At 26.4% G+C, this 22972-nt stretch overlaps 1 protein-coding gene across 2 annotated transcripts in view; it reads right to left on the minus strand.

Annotated features, from left to right (window-relative positions):
* Nucleotides 1-3203: 3203 nt before the first annotated feature.
* LOC100210300 (uncharacterized) overlaps nt 3204-22972 on the minus strand; it is a 73731-nt gene continuing 53962 nt past the window's right edge. For both annotated transcript variants that reach the window (XM_065799489.1, XM_065799490.1), the window contains 7 exons: nt 16358-16452; nt 15955-16111; nt 11070-11133; nt 10695-10960; nt 10406-10583; nt 7133-7300; nt 3204-3827 (listed from right to left, as the gene is read on the minus strand). In XM_065799489.1, the coding sequence (XP_065655561.1) occupies nt 3670-3827; nt 7133-7300; nt 10406-10583; nt 10695-10960; nt 11070-11133; nt 15955-16111; nt 16358-16452 (1086 nt within the window). In that variant the 3' untranslated portion in view covers nt 3204-3669. The remainder of the gene's footprint in view (nt 3828-7132; nt 7301-10405; nt 10584-10694; nt 10961-11069; nt 11134-15954; nt 16112-16357; nt 16453-22972) is intronic.

Raw genomic sequence — 22972 nt, forward strand, 5'->3', positions numbered from 1 at the left:
CAAAGTTAAAAACTTAAACATGATTTTTAGTTTCAATACATTGGGTAAGAGTTGTTTTAGTTCTCTAGTAGCTGTTGTGTCAAGGTAAAGCTGATTGATGTACATGAGATTGCTGACAAGTAATGTTTTGAAAATAAATTATTTTATAATTCCAAATAATTTATTTTAGAATTCCAAACAGAACAAGAAAAGAGACACCACTCTTATTCTAAGTATTCACCTTACGTATTAGGCCACTGCTATAAAAATTAGCCTGGAAAAGTTCTCTTGGTATAAACAAATAAATTTCAACAAGTATACATGTAAAAAAGTTGATGACTCTTTTGAAATTTGAGTATATTTTAAGTATGACGCAAAAAATTTCAATAATAATTTGAAAACCAAGTCATAATTTAAAACATATAAAGTGTTTTAACTTATTTATACTTATTTAAAAATTTGTACAAAATTTTTAAATAAGTATAAATAAGTTAAAACTCATTTCCAGCATGATGGCGCACCTTGTCATGGTACCAAGGCTGTTAAGGACAGGCTGCGTTCTGAAAACATCCCGCTATTGGAACCTTGGCCAGGCAACAGTCCAGATCTCAATATTATTGAGAATGTTTTGACTGTAATGAAGCAGAAGATTGCTGCACATAGCCCAATTTCTGAAGATGACCTCATCAACTGGATTAAATGCGTGTGGGTGCAGGAGATTACGCCGGACTATTGCAAGAAACTGTGTGAATCGATGCCAGGACGTATTGAAAATATTCTCAAAAATAAAGGATTTCATTGTAAATACTAAAATATGAATAGACATGCTGTTTAACCTGTATAGTGTGAAAAAACATTCGAAATATATGTACTGATTTATAATTTACTACTTGTTTTTCTAAATTTTGAGTGTTTTTTGTAAAAAGTTGCAGTGGCCGCAAACCTTTGTCCATGACTATATATATATATATATATATATATATATATATATATATATATATATATATATATATATATATATATATATATATATATATATATATATATATATATATAATAAAATAGAAATAACTAAAACAATAAAAAATTGCAATGAAAACAGGAAGCATAATGGTTTGCCATCTGAGCTTCCAATGAGTGATCTTCCAACCTACAGGTATTTGATTCATTATGCATAATATATTAAAAAAAAAATGTATAGAGTAAAAAATATTAATTCTATTTCAATTATTTTAAAAGTGGCAAGTAAGTTGATCAAACATTGGAATAAATCCTAAGCGTCCTTTGATTTATGAGAAGTCAGTAGTCAAAAATATTTCTATTTAAAAGAGTCTGCTGAATGAAAGTACATAGAAAAACAAAAAAAGTAATTCAGAGAAAAAAATAGTTTTTTTTTTTTCATTTTGAAGAAAGAAATAGCAATATTGACAATATTGATAAGAGTATATTAATTATCAATAAGAGTGTCAATATATTAATATTGGTAATGGTAGATATAAGTACTGAAATAAGTAAATGATCCAATAAATGAAGATCCAATTATTTCTATTTTGACTAAGGAATATTTATACATTTGGAGCTGAATGTGGATCAACATCATAAATCTATATGAACCATGTAGTTATACCTAATGTGTCTGGTTGCTATTTTGGCAAACGGTAGCACCAGTCCCATTATTTAAACGGTAGCACCAGTCCCATTATTTAAACGGTAGCACTAGTCCCATTATTTAAACGGTAGCACCAGTCCCATTATTTAAACGGTAGCACCAGTCCCATTATTTAAACGGTAGCACCAGTCCCATTATTTAAACGGTAACACCAGTCCCATTATTTAAACGGTAGCACCAGTCCCATTATTTAAACGGTAGCACCAGTCCCATTATTTAAACGGTAGCACCAGTCCCATTATTTAAACGGTAGCACCAGTCCCATTATTTAAACGGTAGTCACCAGTCCCATTATAGTATTCTAAGCTTAGCAGTTCAGGGTACTTGCTGCGTCATGTTAAACTGCCACTGGGACGCGTTATAACTAGATTGAAACACAAATGGTCCTAAGTCTTACAATATTGAAGAAGCTCCATCTGACCACAAACTCATTTTGAAAAAAAAAATAAAGTTTACATTATTTATTACATTTCTTCAACAACAACAACAAAAAATGCTTCAAATTAGCAGTTGAGTTACTCGAAAAAGTCGATACTATGTTGTATTAGGCGCTTAAAATTGAGCTACATCGCTTATAGCTTTTGAGTTTAAAGTTAATACTTATAATTTAAAATTAACACCTAACTTTTACGAGTTTCAGTATGAATATATATATATATATATTTTCAAGGATCTATAGGTATTTCTAACGACCTCGATAAAAGTTTAAAAATATGCCGAGTGCTAATTCAATGAGACTTTCAAAAGAAATGGTATTCGTTTGAAAATTGAACCTTGGGTAAGGATTTTAAAAAAAAAGAAAAATGACTACTTTAAATTGTTTATTTCAAACTCAATTACACTTTTTTAAAGCAGCTAACCTTTTTACTTTACAGAATATTAGTATTGTTTTCACACTTGATATTGGTTTACAATAAGTCCACAGCAAATTACAAGAAAAGAAATAAAATGACGCACTAAAATTCCAGCATTTGACAGTTAAACTTAATCAAAGATAAATCTGCAGATTTTTAAAAACTTATTCAAAATCTAAAACTGATTCTGCAAAAGGTTCTCAAACCACTAATCTAAAACTTTTTTTCAAAATTAAAAATATTTTAAAATAAATAACTGCAGATTGCTAAAATATCATAACTGTTATTATAGAAGCTGCACTTTTAAAATGTTAACTTTTAGATCGTCTAATATACCTAAGTCTCTGTGAATTGTTACCATCCAAACCACTTCCATGGTAACCTTTAAACATAGTATAGTTTGACTTGGACCATTCTTCGCGTGATTAGTTGCATCCATTTGCAACACAATACCATCACGGAAGCAATTTCTTTTTATTTATTTTAAATTATGGTTACTAACAGCGCTGTACCACTACACCATTACCGCATGGATTAACACACTACCATATTACACCTAGTTTAGATTTACATTGAAGCTGGGACAGTATAGTGAACTGAAGCAGGTTCACGATGATTAACTTTATATAAAAGATGGCACAGCTTTATAGAAAACACACACAAAAATTGTACAGATTCAAAAAATGAATAAAGCAAGTAGAACCTGTTCGGTTAAAACTACTTTTTCACAAAAATTGTATTTTAAAAACTGCATTTGTGGTTCATTTACGATTTTAACAAAGCTTTTAAAATGATATATAATATCTATTTTACAAGTTGTATTTTTTTAGGAGAAAGTTTACGGCTAAAATCTCCTCTCTCACTGATTAGGTGCACTATTAGGTTATAATAAAATCAAACATGTGCAAGTCGTAATTTAAAAAACTTATAAAAAGCGACGTGAATAGAAAAAACTGTTGCATTTTTAAGTAGTTGTAAAAAAGACTTAAAATATTAATTATAAACGGATGAGATATCTGTAAGCTAAAGTATCTCGTGTAGTGTAACAATAGAAAAAAAATTTTCTGCATTAAAATTTGCGCGAACATTTTTAAATTTTAAAATTTGGGTTGTGTTCTACTTCTAACTATTCACATCTCAGTGTTGGGTCTATTGAAAATAAAAAATTTATAAATTTTTTGTTTCTGTTCGTTTAAAAAGTTCTATCGTGCTTCGATTACTCAATGTACCATCAACTTCGTCTTCATTATGCAATTGAAGAGTGGTTGACGACGTTGACGAGTGTAAAATAGGTTTGGTATCGTGAACTTTCTGACTTGTTGTGCCTGAAACAAAGAAATCTAAATTGAGTTTCATAGTTCAAAAAACTAATTAACAACTTATTAGGGTAGGTCAAACTCCCTTTTGATTTTGCAAAATCAAAAGGCTCTGTTTTCCGTGTGCTGTGGGTGTATTATGACCGGTTAAATAATTTTAAAAATGAATATCTTTGAGGCACTGCTTTTTATCCAATTTTATAAGTATATGTGATCATTTTAAGCCTAACCTTATATTAAATGAATAAGACTTAGACTGCACTTCAGCGTTTTGGACCCTGAGTTTTAACCCGGTTTCTTAAATATTTGACCGGTTTTTACTATATCTTTAATTTTCCGGTCTGTTTATTTTATTACGATCGCAAATATTTAAGACGCTTTTAAGCTTTTGATTTTTTCGCAGAGAAAAATCAAAAGTAGTTTTAGTTTTTTTTATTTCATGTTTTATTTTAGCAGGAAAAAATATATATATACATTAAGAGTAGAAACAAATACAATTTAATATTTAAAATAAAATGGGAAAAGATACAGGATCGAAACATAAAGTTTTATATTATATATTTGCATATGTATTGAGAGAGAATAAGAACCTTATTACGTTATTCCAAGAATCTTACCATAACACTACAACGTTGTTTTTCTTTATATAGAAGTAATATCTTGTGCTTGGAAGATCGTAGAAAGAAGCTATCAAAAAAAAGATCACGTAATACACCTCAAAACTTAAGTACTATAGATAGCTACAAACGTGAAAAGTGTTTACTTGATATAAGTGTGAAAGATGCGCAGCAAAATATTTTATCAAACGAACAAATTACTAAAGAGGGAAGAAATATCGATATAAATTTTTTGAATGATCAACTAGGAGAACGTAAAGCTGTGATGGGTGGAATAGACAAAAAGTACTTATTTACTGCTTGAAGAAAGCAAAGGGAAATTAAATCTACCAAGAAGAAGGTGACTACCTCAAATAGTAAAATATTAGCTTATGAATATTTAAGCAACTTACTTGTAAATCTGATTAGCAGTGAAGAGCCACAGTACGAAGAATTTTGATATTTCTCTCAACTCAGCAAAGTTCCATTCAAATGATGTGATTAGTGATAATGGTTTAAAATCTTGGAGTCTCTGGGATTTAATACATAATGTATGTTTTGACACTACATCTTCAAATGCAGTTGAGAAAAATTTGTGCACTTAATAGTATGATTGAGAATACTTTTGTATTTTGATAATTTTCATTATACTTTTTTATTTTTTTCTCTCCAAATAAATGAATCAAATTAAAACTGGATGTATGTTGCTGGAAAAATGGATGTGTAGACAATTACTGTGGTTTGCTTGCTTTTTTTAAATACATATTTGCTTGGATATGAGCTCCATATTAAGTTAAAACTATTTATTGTTTATTTATATAATACTTATGCTCTAGTTCTGTTCAAATGGCTTTTTTATTATCTAGCATGCAGCACTTGCAGTTTGCTTTTCATCATGCAAGATTTTTATCAAAAGCTATCTACTACATGAAAATAGAACTGCTTCCATTTGATATAACTAGTGCAAAAGAAATAGCAACTGTTCATCAAGTTGCTAAGTTTACTGGGCTATTTCATGCAAGATGGTTTCTGAAAGCACCACTGGCAGCCTCTTCTCCTTGCTTAGGTTTATGTGCAATCAGGGACATGACCAAGTATGGGTCATTTAACAAAACAATTTTAACTGCAGCAACTGAAAGTTTTAAAAACCATTTATGGTTTCTTACAGAACAAAATGTTGTACTTTCTATATGTGATGAAACGACAATAGACAATAACACAAGAGCAAAAATTGTCAAAAACTATTTTTATGCCCTTCAAGATTAACATTGGGAAAACCACCTTTTCTAAACATCAACATAACAAAAGTTCCACAGTTATGGCAACTGGATGGCCCTCAAAATTGAATTCTAATTCAACAGCTAAATCTATCTGCAATAGAAACAGAATGGATGCAAGTTAGCTCAACGTAAATATTTCTCTTAATTAATTCAGTTTATTATATTTTTTTTAACATTTAAAATATTTAAAAATGTCTGTATATATTTTATTTTAGAGATTGGAATAATTTTTTATGATACCGAGTCCTAAAAAAATTCGTAGGAAAGTTAACTGTAGTAAATGATTGGGCTGAAAGAGGAGTAAAGCTTATCCAAGACTTTACACACAAGTGCCAGGATGAGGAATTAAAGCAATGTTTGATGCTTTCAATTTCACCTCACAGACACAAGTTTTCAGTCTAAAGACAAAAAGACAAGTTGTCAAAAATTCTTTGACATATGTAATTATTGTTTATGTGATTGTTAAATTGTAAAAAGTTAGTTTCATAAATTTATGTCAATTCCTAATTTTATGTTATTGATAAAAATTTATATTTTTATCAATATTATAATTGATAAAAATTTATATTTTTAAAACATGATTTTAAAATAAAAATTAAAAAAAAATTGTAAGTTTTGTTTATAAATGAATAATAAAAATTTAATAAAAAACCTCTCTAAACCCACATATGGACATAAAATAATAAGAAAAGTATCCCTAGTTAAATATTTCTTCTACTGTCGATAGCTAGCTATTAAGTCTAATATTGTGTAAAAACCGGATTTTTTTGAGAAACCAGGTCGAAATTTTAGCATAAAAAACTTACAAAACAACACCTAAAGTTGTCCTAATAGTTTCTTGAATTATTGTTGAACTATTGTTTTATATGATGACACAGAGGTCTCATCTGTCTCATCATTAAATCTTGTTTTTTATTGATCACAGAGTACGCCCACAGCACATGGAAAACCATGCCTTTTGATTTTCAAAAATAAGGGGTGTTTGATGTACTCATATATATATATATATATATATATATATATATATATATATATATATATATATATATATAAATGTTACTGTTGCAAATAAAAAATGTTAGAAAAAAGATCTGAACAATAGTTTAAATTTCAAAACAAAATGCTCAAGTAAAAAATAAAAAAGTTTTTCTGTTAAAATTCAATAATACTGCAATGCAAATTTTTTTCACTCAATTTTCTATTTATTTTGGCCTTGATTTTCAATTCAATTTACTATTGATTTCCAATTTATTTTACCCTTGATTTTCAACCAAATTATTCTTATTGATTTAACAACCAGTTATTGAAATAAAAAGTAAAAATTAAAAAAAACAATAAAAATAATTTTGAACAATTTAAAAACAAAATTTAACATCAATTACCTCAGCTTAAAAATTCAATGTCAATTACCTCTGCTTAAAAATATAACGTCAATTACCTCTGCTTAGAAATGCCTGTTGTTGCAGTTTATGCTTTCTTGATAAATATGTCAACTTCTTTGACCATCTGTCATAAAACTCATTCACCTCCCACAATAAATATTCTTTTAAAAATCTTGCACGTTTAGCGTTCTCCTTAACTTCTGATGATTGAACTATTTCAAGATCTGCAATAGAAAAAAAAAATACAGTATTACAGTAAATTAAATTTAAAAAAACTTTATACAAAGTTTATTGTATATAAGTTAAAAAACTAAAACTAATCTAGAACAAATGTAAACCCAAAAAAAAATCTAACTTGTAGAATTTTTTTTTGCTAGAAAAAATGATTAAGCAAATGATCAATGTGCCTGCAAAAACTATTGGAAAAAACAGTTTGGCAAACTAGTACTAATTTTTTTACTTAAAAAAAAAATGTATCAAAAAATAAAAATGAATATAAGAAATATAGTTTCAAACTAAAAATATATTTTCTGTATTTAACAAACAAACTTGATCAGCAAATGAAGCAGATCTTTTATTACTAAACTGTTTATAATTAAACTGGGTCTAAACAAACAATTTTCACAATTATTTACATTTATTATTGTTATTATTGCTATTAACTTGACTACATGTAAAAAAGTCACTAAATTTTGAAAAATATAATCACTTAAACCAAAACCTTTTGATATGATAAAATTTAGAAGAGTTCTAATCAAAAATATAATTATTAAAGTCAAGCATATACTTATAAATATTATATATTTACATATTACTTATAAAAATATTCAAGCAAAGTCTTAATAAAAATAAGGTTCTCAGTTATTTTATTATTTTCATATTCTAGATTTTTTTATAAAGATCTCATGCTATGCGGGCGGTGTAACATAAATTATAAACATTTGTACATTGTAACCCGAACTACACCTTTTCAAGATGTAATTGAGAATATGAAAGTTGTAATTAAGAAATCGCAATATGTAATGGAGAAATGCAACATGTAATTTAGATATCATGTAATTTAGATATGTAATCAAGAAACACAACATGTAATCAAGAAATCATAAAATGTAATTGAGAAACACAACAAGTAAAAAAGAAATTGTAATATGTAATTAAGAATACATGAATTGTAATTAAGAAATCATATGCAAATGAGAATACATAATTTGTAATTGCAAATTTACAATGTAAGCTTATAGGTTTATTATAAAAGGTTTTCTGGAACATGAATTTGAATAAGTTAACAATATCAAAGCATTTGTATACACCAGCAATAACGATGGAATTGAAAGATCATTGTGTTATTTGTCAATACACTCTAACCTGAAAGTCTGCTATTAAATTAAATCTGTGTCAGCATTTATTTCACCAAATTAGCATACATCTACTTCTGGAACAACCAGAACTAACTTTTCCAATTTGTCAGCATGAAATACATACAACCAAACAAGTTGAAAAGAAAACATTAGGTTTTATCTGCACCAAATGACAGAAGAAGAGTTGCTGAATGTGTTGAGTGAAATGATGGTGGTTTTAAACCAAAAAAATTGACTGAGGATCAAAACAAAAATGTTATGACAATTTATAAAAACAAAAATATTAAGACAATTTAATATTAGTGTCAGCACAACAACAACCGCCAATTACCTTGAAGGCAGATTGTTTTCATTAAAAAAAGTGCACAAAGTAATTTATACAAAAAAAGTAATGAAAACACACAAAAAAGAGCTGAATATGTTAGGAATATCAACAAATAAATCACAAATGGTCATCAGTTAGTTTAGTTGGATGAAACAAACTCTAACTTTCTTTTAGAAAAATACAAGGATGTGCCAAACAGGAAAGAAGAGCAATAATGAAAATACCTGCTTCAGAAGGTGCAAACATACATTTGATTGCAGTTATATCAACATCAAATGTTGTCATGATGGAAACTTGCAGAGTATCATTTAATGCAGAATCTTGTAACAAGTAGATGTTGGTTATGTTTCATCAGTGGGTTACATCTAGGAATCTTTTAGAGGATTTAGTCATTGTAACAGACAATGTTCCATGTCATGCTTGTTTGGAAAGTGTGTTTAAAAATTCTCCAGCTCAGTTGTAATATTTAGGACCCTACAGTTTAATGTTAAACCCGGTGGAAACAATCTGGTCTAAAATTAAAAGTAGTGTTAAAAATGCAATTTCCTTTCCATCTGTATTTGGTACTGGGATTGAGGAACAACGAAGGGAGTTTTTGGAAAGAATAAGTACTGTGAAAGAAATACAATAATAGGAGGTGATTGTGCACGTGCTGCTCAATATTCTACAAAGCATTATGCAACAATTTTAAATATAGAAGATGCCCAAGTCGGTGTTCAACTGAATATTATAATGAACTTTAATGAAATTGTTTAAATACAATTTAAATCTTTATATTTCTTTGTAAATAAATTATTTGTGTTTTATTTATTATTCATCTGATTTCTCAAATGAATTTTTCACAAACAAAAAAAGAAAAAAGAAAGTTTTAACTAATACCTGATAGGATTTTTCCACAATTTGTCATCAATTTTTTATTTTATTGATAGTATATTATTACTTATTAAAAACCAACCTATAGGGCTTGAAAACCAACCTAGGGCCATCTTGGCTAAATTAGGAACTAACCTTTAATTACAAGTTGAATTAAGGCAAAAAAAAAAAAAAAAATACAAAACTAGATACAAAATACAAAAATACAGAACTTTGTTCTGAGAATCTATAGCATAAACTTTTCTTAATTGCAACTATAATGTTCTAATTGCATCTTAGGTTTCTCATTTACAACTTTCAAGTTTTCAATTGCATCCTGAAAAGGTGTAGTACTTAACATTTCATTATATGATTGTCTTGTTACCCCCTGGTTGAATAAAAGTTTCACAAAAAATGTTAGGAACATATTTTTAAAAAAGGGTGTTCAAGCAGATGTTTTATTATCACCAAACATCATATAATAATATACTTAAGCATTGATACTGATATACTAACAAAAACAGTGCTGTGGCTAGTAGGTCAGAGGCCTTTCCCCCCCCCCCCCCAACCTGTTATTAGGGCCCTAATTTCTTAAAAAATTTTCCATTAGGCATTACTAAATAGAAAAAAAATGCTTCTTAAATTTCCATAAGGACCCCTACATTTGCTAGACACCAACTTCCCCACCCCCACCCCAAATTGGGGTGTGTAGGATAGCCTATCCACAGCTCTGAACAAAAGAAAAAAATAAATTACAAAAAAATTTATAAATTATATTATTTTGCAGTACTTACTTTTAGCAGCCTGAATCATACGTTTTCTAGGTTGGAGATACCAATACTCAAATATAACACCAAAAATGAAGAAAAATACTAGTAAAAGTGTAGTAGTAATTACAGAGCTAACAAATAATCTGTTGCTTGAAAAAAAAATACTACTTGCAGAATCTTGTGCAGCACTAGATTGAGAAGCCTGAATTTATAAAATAATTTTCAAAAATTGGATGATTCGCAATCTAATAGCTGATTCACAAAATTATACTAAAATGAGGCAAAAAACAATAATATACAACAATAAACTTACAGACAAAGTAAAAGAGTTTTCTTGGATTACTTTTAAAACCTTTGCACTGTTATTACTCAAGTATTGAACAAAAGTATCATAAAATTTTTTTTGAGACAAATCATTCCCCAAAACTACGCAATATGAAGAAGTTGAGGAAAAAATCTTTGAAACACGAAATGCGCTATCACTTCGCAAATGAAAGGCTGCAACATTCAAATCTAACAAAACTCCTTTCACTTCATTACTTTTCATTGCTGCTACCAATCCATTAAAATTGGAGTAATCTACACATAAAACATTTTTAAAAACAACAGTGTCATTGTTAAAAATACTACAATATATTTATAAAAGCAAAACATGGTCACATTTACTATTTTTTTAAATAAAACTTACTTTTCATTATACCATTACGCATAACACCTTTAATAAACTCATTAGAGTTATTTAATGCACCTAACTAAATATAAACATATAAATTAATTTTAATTGTATCCACATATATAAAAATTTTTAATTTTATACATACGCACAGGCACACACACACACACATATAATTTTTGTTTTGATTTTTTTCTCATGTTTTCATTGGAGAAATAATATTTTTAAACAAAAAAACACCATTAGAAAATAAATCATCATCTAAGCTGAACATATTCATATCTTTCTATTGTTAGGTAATCTAGCATTTTCATAACAACATTTAATGGTTAATGTAAATCATTTAAATGTATACATTTTCACCGCAATTTATTATAAAAATGTATGTACTGTGATACAAATGTAACATCTGTAACTAATCCCAAGCTTTCGAATTGTAACTACATTCTTATTTGTATACTTTACACTGTTGTTTATTTTAAGTTTGAATTTAAAACTAAGTTTTTAATCAGGATATATTTAATTTGAAGTAGTAATGGTAATAATTTCATTAAAATACTTTTTAAAATGATAAAAAAATTTTTTTTGACCAATTAGGTTTGTTTTAATAACCCTGGTGATTGGATTAAGATGATGATGATAATTGTAATTACTTTGATTAATTAATTGTAATTGTATTTAGTGATTTGTAAAACCAGCGGTTTTTATCAACTTTAAAGTGGTGATTATTGATATTTTTATTATCAACTTCATTAACTTATTTTGATGATCTGATAATTTTTTTTTGCTTTGAAATTTTATTTTTATTTGCAACTAATTAATTATCAAACTTTTAGATATAACTTCAAATCTTAAAGACTTCAAAATGAACAGAAACTTCCTTCTGATATGTATAAGAAAGAGAATAAAATTTAAAGAATTAAATTTAAAGTTTGAAGTAGTCAAAAACAAATGTTCATTAAACAAAAATTTGGTCAAGATTGCAACAGTGAATTAGGCAGTAAAGATGAAGAAAATATTATGACAAAAAAAGAAAGATAAGTATTTTGTAATTCTTTGGTTTTAAAGTTTTATAGATTGCAACAGTAATTAAAAGAAAAAAATCTAGTTTAGCAATAAGGTTGGCAATAGCCAACCTTATTGCTAAACTAAACTCCTTGAATTGAATTGATCAACAAACTTCTAATATCCCATCTTGAGTCTAATAATAACTTACTCTCTGACAATCAATATGGTTTTTGATCTTCTTGTTCGACTGAAAGGTTCTATTGTGCATTTGATGGGGGCAGCAAGGCAAGCTATTTCTCTTGAAATATCTAAAGCTTTCGATAAAGTTTAGCAGGCTGGTCTTCTCCATAAGCTAGCTTTAAATGTTTAGGGTTATCAAATCATTTAATTTTAATCTTTTTATTAAAGTCATTATTATATATTCTTTTTCATTATCTTCTTCAATAACTTCTTCATTACCTTCATCATCTCTTCAATAATTTCTGGAACCTCAAGGTTCTATCTTTGGTTCTGTACTTTTCTTATTTACATTAATGATCTTCCTGACAATCCTACAATTATAGTGGCTCTATTTGCTGATGAACCAGCTTTAGACAAAAACACCTGTTTAGACAAAAAGTCTTCTCTTTTTGATTGCTCAGAATAGTAACCCGATATTAAATTTGATCTCACTTCTGTAATAGCTTGGGGCTTGTAATGGCTTGTGAATTTGAACTCCAACAAAACACAGTTATTTACTGCAAAAAAATATCACAATACTGTCAGTTTTCCTATATTAATGAATGACAACCTTTTCTGTGTCTTCTTCTTTGCATCTTCTTGGGTTATCATTCACTACTGACCTCTCATGAAAACCATATACACAATTGATTGCAAACTTAGCATCATCTCTTTTCCACAAATACTAACATGGCCACTGCTCAAAGGAGCTATTATCTCCAGTTCCATCAATCAAAACTCATTCTCACTTAACTTGTCATTTAGCAAAGTCACATTTTTTTACTGTATCTGTCTGTGCATGCTCTAAAAACTTCTGTTTGCCTAGTTTTTCCCTCCGCATTTAAACCCTTTATAGCTTTCTCCCATCTTGTTTTTCTGACTTATACAAGTTTTCTGTCAACTGTTTCCTTGCTCTTAAATCTATTCTTTGTTTTCTAGTAACTCCCAACTTAATAGCTAGCAGCCTTGTAGGAAGGAATTAAATTTTAACACCAAAGTTTTACAAAACTACAATAAATTAAAAAGTTAGAGAAAAATTAAAAAAATGTTTTAGGAAATTTCTAAAAAAAAACCGCAGCTTATAGGAAGTGCATAAAAAATACAGAATATCAGTTTCTAAAATTTAAAATTAGAGAAGTTAAGCTGTTCTTTCACAGAACATTAGAAAAGATATAAAACAATAGAAAAAAAAAACAGTATGTAATGCAATAAAGACTGTGCTTGGTAAATAAAGATACGGCCTGCAATTAAGATTATTATTTCTGATACAACTGCAACAAATAAAAGAAAATCTTTCAATGCATTCACACAACTACAAAACTAGTTTGATTTATAATAACAACCCATAGATTGGACTAGTGGAGGTTATTGATGTTGAAATTAGAGACTTTCAAGTTAGATTCATTATCTATTTTACCCTTCAAGGTCATATTGCCAGCCTTCTAGAGATGGTGTGTGCTGGGTTCCATCAACAAACTTATTCTTAATGATTAATATTCCAACAACTGTCACAGGAAGACAATACAAAATCAGTGAAATTGATCATCAAAGCATTAAAGAAAGCTGGGTAAACTTTAAACCAGAGAACTAATTTTTTATGAAACTGTTAAAGATTGTTAATTCTTATTGCCTTATTTTAATTTTTTTTTATTACGATGTAATTATTTCCATGGTTTATTTTGGAATTTCAATATTTTTAGGGTTTAGAAATATAAAACTTTAAATGCAAATAAATCTGATTTAAAAAAGATTACCCTTGCAGTTTTTTGTTTTATGGCATTTGTTATATATAAAACATTAGAAAAAAAAATTGTAATCAGGTCTTTCAGGCATCTCAACATATTTTGTATGGAGCATCAAAAAACTTACAAAAAACTTTACATTATTTTGAAACTAAATTTTCATATAGAAGCTTTAATTTTTTAGTGTTTTAGCCATCATTTTCAAGTTCCTCTCCCTAAAATAATGCCGTAAATAGAAAATCCTTCATTAAACATAAAGTATAAAGTAAGTACAAAGTGTACAAAGTGAAGATCTTTAATGTGAAATGCAAACAAGTTTATATATTAGAACTGTACCTGAGATTCTAAAATCTTTTTAAAACGATGCAAAAATTAATGAATATAATTTTTTTTATATTATTAAATATCAATTTTTCACAACTTTTTTATAAAACTTTCAATGCAAATAAATAGATTCAAAAAAGATTGTTTCAAAAAAGATTGATTCAAAAAAGATTGATTCAAAAAATCTGCAGATTTTTTTGTAATAAGTAGTTGTGTTGTAATAAAACCATTGGAAAAAATTTCAGAATAATATCTTTTAGGCATCTCAAGACATACTTTTTTTGTATGGGGCATGAAAAAACTTATAAAAAGTGTTTCTCCATTTTGAAATTGAATTTTCATAAAGAAGCTATAATTTTTTAGTGTTTTAGGTATCAGTTTTGAGTTCCTCTCTCTAAAAAATACTTAGGTACAAATTTTCAACACTATTGAGCAAGTATTTCATAAGTTAAAGCTAATTGTGTTATATAATTAGCATAAAAAGTAAATGGCACTGAAAAAAATAATCAAAAAAGCTATTGGGACTGAGTATTGATATCTTTGAAATTGTAAGGAGTCAGACACTAAAATTTGGAGTAAAGTTTTCTTTCATTAATATGAGCTTATATTCCGAAAATCATCAATATCTGAGATGGTATGGTGCTGAGCATAAATTGAATTGAGCTGGAATGACCCAAAAACCAGATATACTATTTGTTTTCATTTTACTTTCACAATCTCAACAGCTGATAATCAATCATCATATGACTTTACTAGTGGTGTGTGGTGTGGTGTTTACTAGTGGTGCGTGGTTTTCTAATGTATTTTAATCAAGACAACTATGAAAATCTATCTAAAATTTGTAAAATTGAATGTTTTAAAAAATTTTAAAGATTTTTGGGCTGTAGAGCCCAAATTCCACTAATTCCAATTAAAAGGCAAAATATTTGTGTTGAACTTGCAATTAAAGTCATGCAGGATTTACCTTCATTGTGTAAAATCATTGAAAAACGTAATAACAAACTTCTTTTGACAAATAAATACTAAAAAAAATTAGTATTTTGTATTATTTATTAAAAATTTACAAATTTGTACATTGTATTAAGGAGACATATGCGTTGCCCTGTATTCTCTAATAAAGGAGCCCAACACAGGTACTATATACCTTCACAATTTTTACAAAACAAGGTGAACAACTATGAGAACAACCAAATGAACAAATACGTGACTATGGGATAAGCTATAACCTACAAACGTAAAGATTCAAGGCTTTAAAGAAAATTTCTGAAAATATGACTAATGATTGGATTTGCTGAGCAAAAGCCTGTAGACCAATGTTCTAGTGGTAATTTTTTAATTTTTATATAATAAATATAATGAGAACAAAATTAAAATTTTTTTAATATATATATATATATATATATATATATATATATATATATATATATATATATATATATATATATATATATATATATATATATATATATATATATATATATATTAAAACCGACTCAACAAAACTCCCATTGCATTAAAAAAAAATTATAAACAGTGCTGTAAAAAATTAATTACTACAATAATTTTTTTTTACAATTTTTTATAATTTATTCAAAAACAGTTCTTACTGTAGCGTTGTATAAAATAATATCATTAGACATAGCTTTAATAGTAAGTGATGTGGTTATAACCCCAGTAAAAATTGCAATAAGAACTAATCCTGTCAAAATCCATAAAACTGCAAAAAGACGACCCGGTATTGAAACTGGAGCAATATCACCGTATCTGAAAATCACAATAAATTGCAAAAACCAATAAAGATAAACTTTAAAAATTAATTAAAAGTTTAAAAAGAATATACTTATATAATTATAAATAGTATATATTAATATAGTGTACAAAAAGCATAAATACACAAATTAATAAAGTTTTTTTTCTGCAATGAAATTTTTACTTTTTCAAATTAGAGCTTTTAAATTAGAAGTAGATAAATCATAAAAAAAATTAAAAAATATTTCAAGATTCACGAACCCTACTGTTGTCATGCTAACAAAAGCCCACCAAAATCCTTCTCCCATTCCAGTGGTGAAACTTCGTGGGAACTGTTTTTCATTCCAGTATGTTTCCTGAAACAAAATCGAAAATTACTATCTAATAATATAACTATAAATTTTTTTTTAGAATAAATATTAATGAATGAATAAAGTATATAACTGTTTTTTTAGTATTTTTATAGTTGTTATTATTATCTTTTTTTTTTGAAAGCTTCGTAATAAACTTTTTTAGTTGTGTTATAATTAATTTTATTTTTGATTAATAAAAAAACAAATAATTAAACTTTTAATTAATTTCAATTTAATTTACTCATAAACTACTGTGAAGTGAAGTGCTATGTTGTTTATACAGTGATAAAGAAAATGCGTTGGTTATTTTATTAGCGTTTAAATGTGTTTATATATTTGCATTTAAACCTATTGATTATTTTATTTGCGTTGAAATGTGTTTATATACTTGCATTAATATAGGTTGGTTATTTTTTTGCGTTTAAATGTGTTTACATATTTGCATTTAAATGCGTCGGTTATTTTATTTGTATTTAAATGCGCTGGTTATTTTATTAGCTTTTAACTTAAGTTTTTTATGTAATTAAAACACATCAATAATTTTATACAACTATTATATTTATACATAACATTAATAAAATAATGTTATGTATAAATATAATATGTATGCACAAATACTTATAATTACCAAATGTATCAGTTGTATTTATGTAGCATATGTGCATTTAGCTACTGGCAAGTACCACTGATTATTGTTTAACTCACTTATAAATTAATAAATTAATATTTAATAATAAATTATTGTTTAATCAATTGTGATCAAATAATTCCCAATTAAACCAAAATGAGAAGAAAAAGAAAATTGTGTAACAAAAAAATAAATATTTAAAAAGTTTTGGAAAAACTATTTCCAACCATTGTTGCACAATTCATACAAGTTTCAATGGTAAAAAAAACTTTATATTATTCTTTAAGTGCATCAAGTTAATTTTTGAAGCAAACAAAGACTTGAGTTAAATGAGAGAAATTTAATAAAAAAAGTTTAAAACAAGAATTTAATTATAGCACAGCAACACAATATCACACAACATATCAAAGGTTGCCCAAAAGTTAAACAACATAATGTCAAACAACATATCAAAGGTTGTCCAAAAGTTAAACAACACACTATAACATAACATATCAAAGATTGTCGATAAGTTAAATAAAATAATATCAGAGGTGATCCATAAGTTATCAACACAAAATCACACAATATATCATAGTTTGTCAAAACATTAAACAAGATAATATCACATAACATATCAAAGTTGATCCAAAAGTTAAATAACATAATATCACATAACATTTTTTTTTAATGTTAATTCACCTCCCTAAGACCACTACAGTTGAGGAGGCTACTTAATAAAACATTCAACTCACCTCATGTTTGTTGTATACTTTATAACGCTCCGATTTTTATTCTTTACTATGTAATACAAGTTGTGTAAGCTCTATTTTAAGTTTACAAGTTGTGTAAGCTCTATTTTAAGTTTACAAGTTGTGTAAGCTCTATTTTAAGTTTACAAGTTGTGTAAGCTCTATTTTAAGTTTACAAGTTGTGTAAGCTCTATTTTAAGTTTACAAGTTGTGTAAGCTCTATTTTAAGTTTACAAGTTGTGTAAGCTCATCTTTTTTAAAAGTTATTTGTAAAAGTAATATGCATTTCAAGGTTTATTAACATGTCATCATATGACAGTTAAGGTTCATTTAGATTTATTACAAACTTAGACAACAGTTATTTGCTCAAGATTCTCTACAAATGAGTTTTAGCTTATTTTAACAAAGTCAATAAACTTTAATAAAGCTAACCATTGTTATTTTTAATACAAAACAAAGCTAATAAGTATTTAGCATATAAATTTATAACTATTTTAAAGGAAAACAGAATTGCAGAATTGAAAACTAATATGTTGAAAATGTTTTTCTTTTTAGTGAATTTGAGCTAAACTACTTACACTATACTTTTAGAAATAATACTTTTAGAAATATATTTAGAAAGTTATTTTGCAACTTTATTGTAAAGTCATTTTGTAATTTATTTATTTAGTCTACAGATAGAGAAGACATTTAAAGACAAGATGTTGCTATTCCAGATACTGATTAGTTATAGCAGCACAAAGAAATGTGTGACAAATGTATAAAACAGGTATATTTCAATATACCTGTTGAGTATCAAATCACATTTATATAGACTACTCTAGATTGGGTGTGTCTACTAACTCTAATGACTCAGTTGTATTCATGCCTGATTTTTTAGATCTTAATTAAGATATCTATTGTTGTTGCTTATTACATAATTTTGCAATGATTTCATCAATTGTTTGTTTATTTGTAATTTGAGTATTTTGTTAATTTAGTTTATTTGTGATTCTTACTGTATTTTCTTGATGGAATTTATTTTGTCTATGCAGGTAAAATAAACAAATAAACTGCAACTTAATTTGACCAGATCTAATATATAATAATAGGTATTATTGGTATGTATATTATATTTCTTTGTGCTACTCCCACCGATATATATGTATATATATATATATATATATATATATATATATATATATATATATATATATATATATATATATATATATATATATATATATATATATATATATATATATATATATATATATCTTGAACACTGGTTAACTTTATTATCTCAAACGTTTTTTATTGGATTTTGTTAGAAAGTCAAAAAAGATTATTTTTACATCAATAGTAAATATTTGTTATGAAAAGTTTTTTTGTAAAATAACTTTTTTGTTACTCAACTTACTTTTGTTTTTGCTATTTCATTTATTAAAAGAGGGTTATAAAATAGATCTAGAGGGTTATAAAAGCAGTCATTATTTGTATTGTGCTAAACCAGTGAGTAATTGCTACTTATTGCAATTTTTGACCACTTTAAAAACTTCATTTTGCATAATGTTGCCCTGAAGATAAAAAATTTTATTTGAATTTGCTCTATATGTTTATTTTTGTGTATGTGTTTTGAACTACTTTTGAACTAACTTTTATGTATTGTTAGTTACCATAAAGGTTTGAAAATAGCTTCATTTTAAATAAATTACATTTTTGTCCCATTCCTACGAAACATTTTCTATTGCCTTCTAAATTATAAAAACACATCACTGTCTGAAGGAAAATTGATAACTCTGCAGCATCTTAAAAATCTCCTAAGTGTGATACTTAAATTGTACTTTTTTAAAAGTAAATGCAATTTTCATTTGCACTTTTTTAAGAAAGATTTTTCATATAGAGGGAATTAATGAAAAATGCAAGAGGAAAGTTTTTCTAGTGATTTTAATAATTGTAAAATGTATTGTAACACCAGTTGTTGTCTATTTTTGAAATATAGTTTTTCAAAATGATCCAAAGAATAACTTAAAAGTATGATGACGGCAAGTGAACCAGAGATGTGAGTTCATAGATTTTGTATCTCAGAATCTCAAGTGAAAATGAACTTTTACAAACTATCTATCATGCCTATTCATCAAGTGTCAACTTTTGAGAGCTGCAAACTAGACAATGTCTTATTATGAATCAGTCTGGCTTTAACATAATATTTCTTATTTTTAAAATGAATGTTAAAAATATTATCCATTAATTACTTGTAAATTTTCTTTTTTAATTTTATATAAAAATTAAGTATATTTTCTTATTAAATTTTTTTTTATTCATTCATATTTTCACTGTTTTATAAGAGATGCCATGGTTAAAATAGTTTGAATTTATATTACTAATGTATATGACTAATATAGACCACTATCAATATGGTAGTGGTATAGTGATAAAGGGCTTCACCTTGTAGGCAAGAAATTCCGAGTTCCCACCCATCATGCCCCTGGTTGTACCGCAATCAGCTTGTTTCTCCAGGCAGCGATCTTGTTTATCACGGTTCAGGTTTCAATGTTTAAGAGTTGAGAGAAGGATTTAATCACAATTTAAAAAAAGAAAAATGTTTATCTTAACTGAAGTGGTCTCCTCAGCCCTGGGGAGGCAAATTTATTAAATATATATATATATTTATATATAATATATAATATATATATATATATATATATATATATATATATATATATATATATATATATATATATATATATATATAAAAGTATTAGAATGGGGAACGTGTTAATATTTAAAACAAATGCAGAAATTAAATAATTATTGAAACAATAAGTTTTTAATTACAATTTTAGTTAATTTTATCTATAAAAACATCGTATTTTCAAAATACCATCTTATCATTGCTATATTATCCATTAAAAACTGTTTGGTGAAAAAACAATGTGCTAGCTCAAATGTATCTCCACCTAACCTCACAATCACAACGACCCAATCAATGAATTTTTATCATTGAACCTACTCCTCCTAGCTATTCAACTCTTCTTAAAAACAATTTGTTTAAAAATAAGCATAACATTTAATCTTACTCAGCATTTTAAACATTTTTTGAAAAAATACACTGTATAGGGAAGCCATTGCAAAAGAAATTTCTTTATGTAAAGTTTCGTATGCATTATTCTTATTATAATATAATCCTAATATAATCTTTTAAGTAGATTTTTTGTTGCAAAATATGTTTTTTAATCCAAGCTGGTGGTATTTATGTAAAAATTTTTCATATAATTTATGTAAAACATAAATTATATGAAAAATATGATAAGCTTATAAAAAAAAAAAATGCATATTGCAACATGCATATCATGCATTTGTTTGTATGAAGAAAAATAGAAATACACAACTATTAGTAAGTATTAAACCAAACAAATTAAAAAGCGGAACAAATGCAGGAACAGATGCAATGGAAGTTTTGTGTTTAAATTTTATTCAATTAATTCAGACTAAAAATGAAATTCATATATTTGGGGCCATTTTCAAACTAAAAACATAACAAAAATTTGAAATATTTTCAGTTTGAAACTGCCTCCAACTATATGACCTGAAATATTACATTTGAAATTTAAAAAACTTTCAAGTTAAATAAATAGTATGTCACCGTAAATGATGTATTTTGAATTTTATATATAAATTTCATCATATTATTAAGATGTCATTAAAATATTATATATATATATATATATATATATATATATATATATATATATATATATATATATATATATATATATATATATGTGTGTGTGTGTGTGTGTATATATATATATGTGTGTGTGTATATATATATATATATACATATATATATATATATATATATATATATATATATATATATATATATATATATATATATATATATATATATATATATATATATATATATATATATATATATATGTATATATATATATATTTATATATGTGTGTGTATATATATATATATATATATATATATATATATATATATATATATATATATATATATATATATATATACATATATACATATATAATTTATGTTCTGTGTGTATTTATGTAATGTATCCTACTCCATAAGGGTTGCTATATTGGATAATAATGAAGTAAATTGACATGGATCAGTAATGAGTAGTTATTTTTCCCACTGATATTGATCACCTAATGTTTCACATTGATCACATTTGCTCATGAACAATTTTATGTTATGTGAAGTATGTTATTACTTGTAAAATGTACAAATACCTTACTTTAAAGATGTTTTTATTAGTGTATTTTTTTTTTAAACATCAGTTACCTGATATTTTTAAAAAAAAACATGATGCACAAAGATATACTGCAGACTGTTTTAAGTTTGTACCACAGATGGTGGAAAATGTGCATCAAATCAAAATGAGAGTCTGATGACAGAAGGCAATACAGATACAGATGATTTTGATATTGATAATGAAAACAACAATGACACGATTTTATCAAAAGTTGTTTTAATTGTCGTTTTAAAAATAATTTTAATTATTTATAACTTTTTTTTGAAAAATGTTTAAATTATTATTTTGGCTTCATTTGCTTTCAATTATAATCTAGTTACCTGCATTAAAAAAATGACAAAAATAATAACAGTTAATAAAATCAATTAACAAGTGAAAGCTGTAACAACTGAGAATCAGATGTGGAGTAGCTGTCATAGTAACATAAGATATTGTACTATAACAGCTTATTATACAAGTCTATGAAGTACTGTTGTTTCTTTATAATAATTTATTCACAACAACAAAAGGTTTAAAGAGTCACTGCACAAAAAGATGCTATATTTTTAAAGTTCATAAACTCGTATATAAGTTATTTGAATCAATACTAAATTAATGTTAGTCTAATGTTAATTTTTGGTTTGTTTTCAACGTTGATCAACTATTTGGTTTCAACTTAGACTTGTGTTTCCATTTTAACTAAAAATCAACCATTTTTCAACCTGAAATTTCAACGTTTTTTCAATGTTATTTCATTGTCGATTTGCTTTTTGGATATCAAAGGTTGCCCAAAAGTTAAATAACACAATACCACATTACATATAGAAGATTTTCCAAAAAGAAGAAAAATAACATATCACATAACGTATTAAAGGTTGTCCTAAAGTTAAACAACAAAGTATCACACAAAATTT

This window comes from Hydra vulgaris, chromosome 06 (assembly GCF_038396675.1).
Source record: "Hydra vulgaris chromosome 06, alternate assembly HydraT2T_AEP".
NCBI lineage: Eukaryota > Metazoa > Cnidaria > Hydrozoa > Anthoathecata > Hydridae > Hydra > Hydra vulgaris.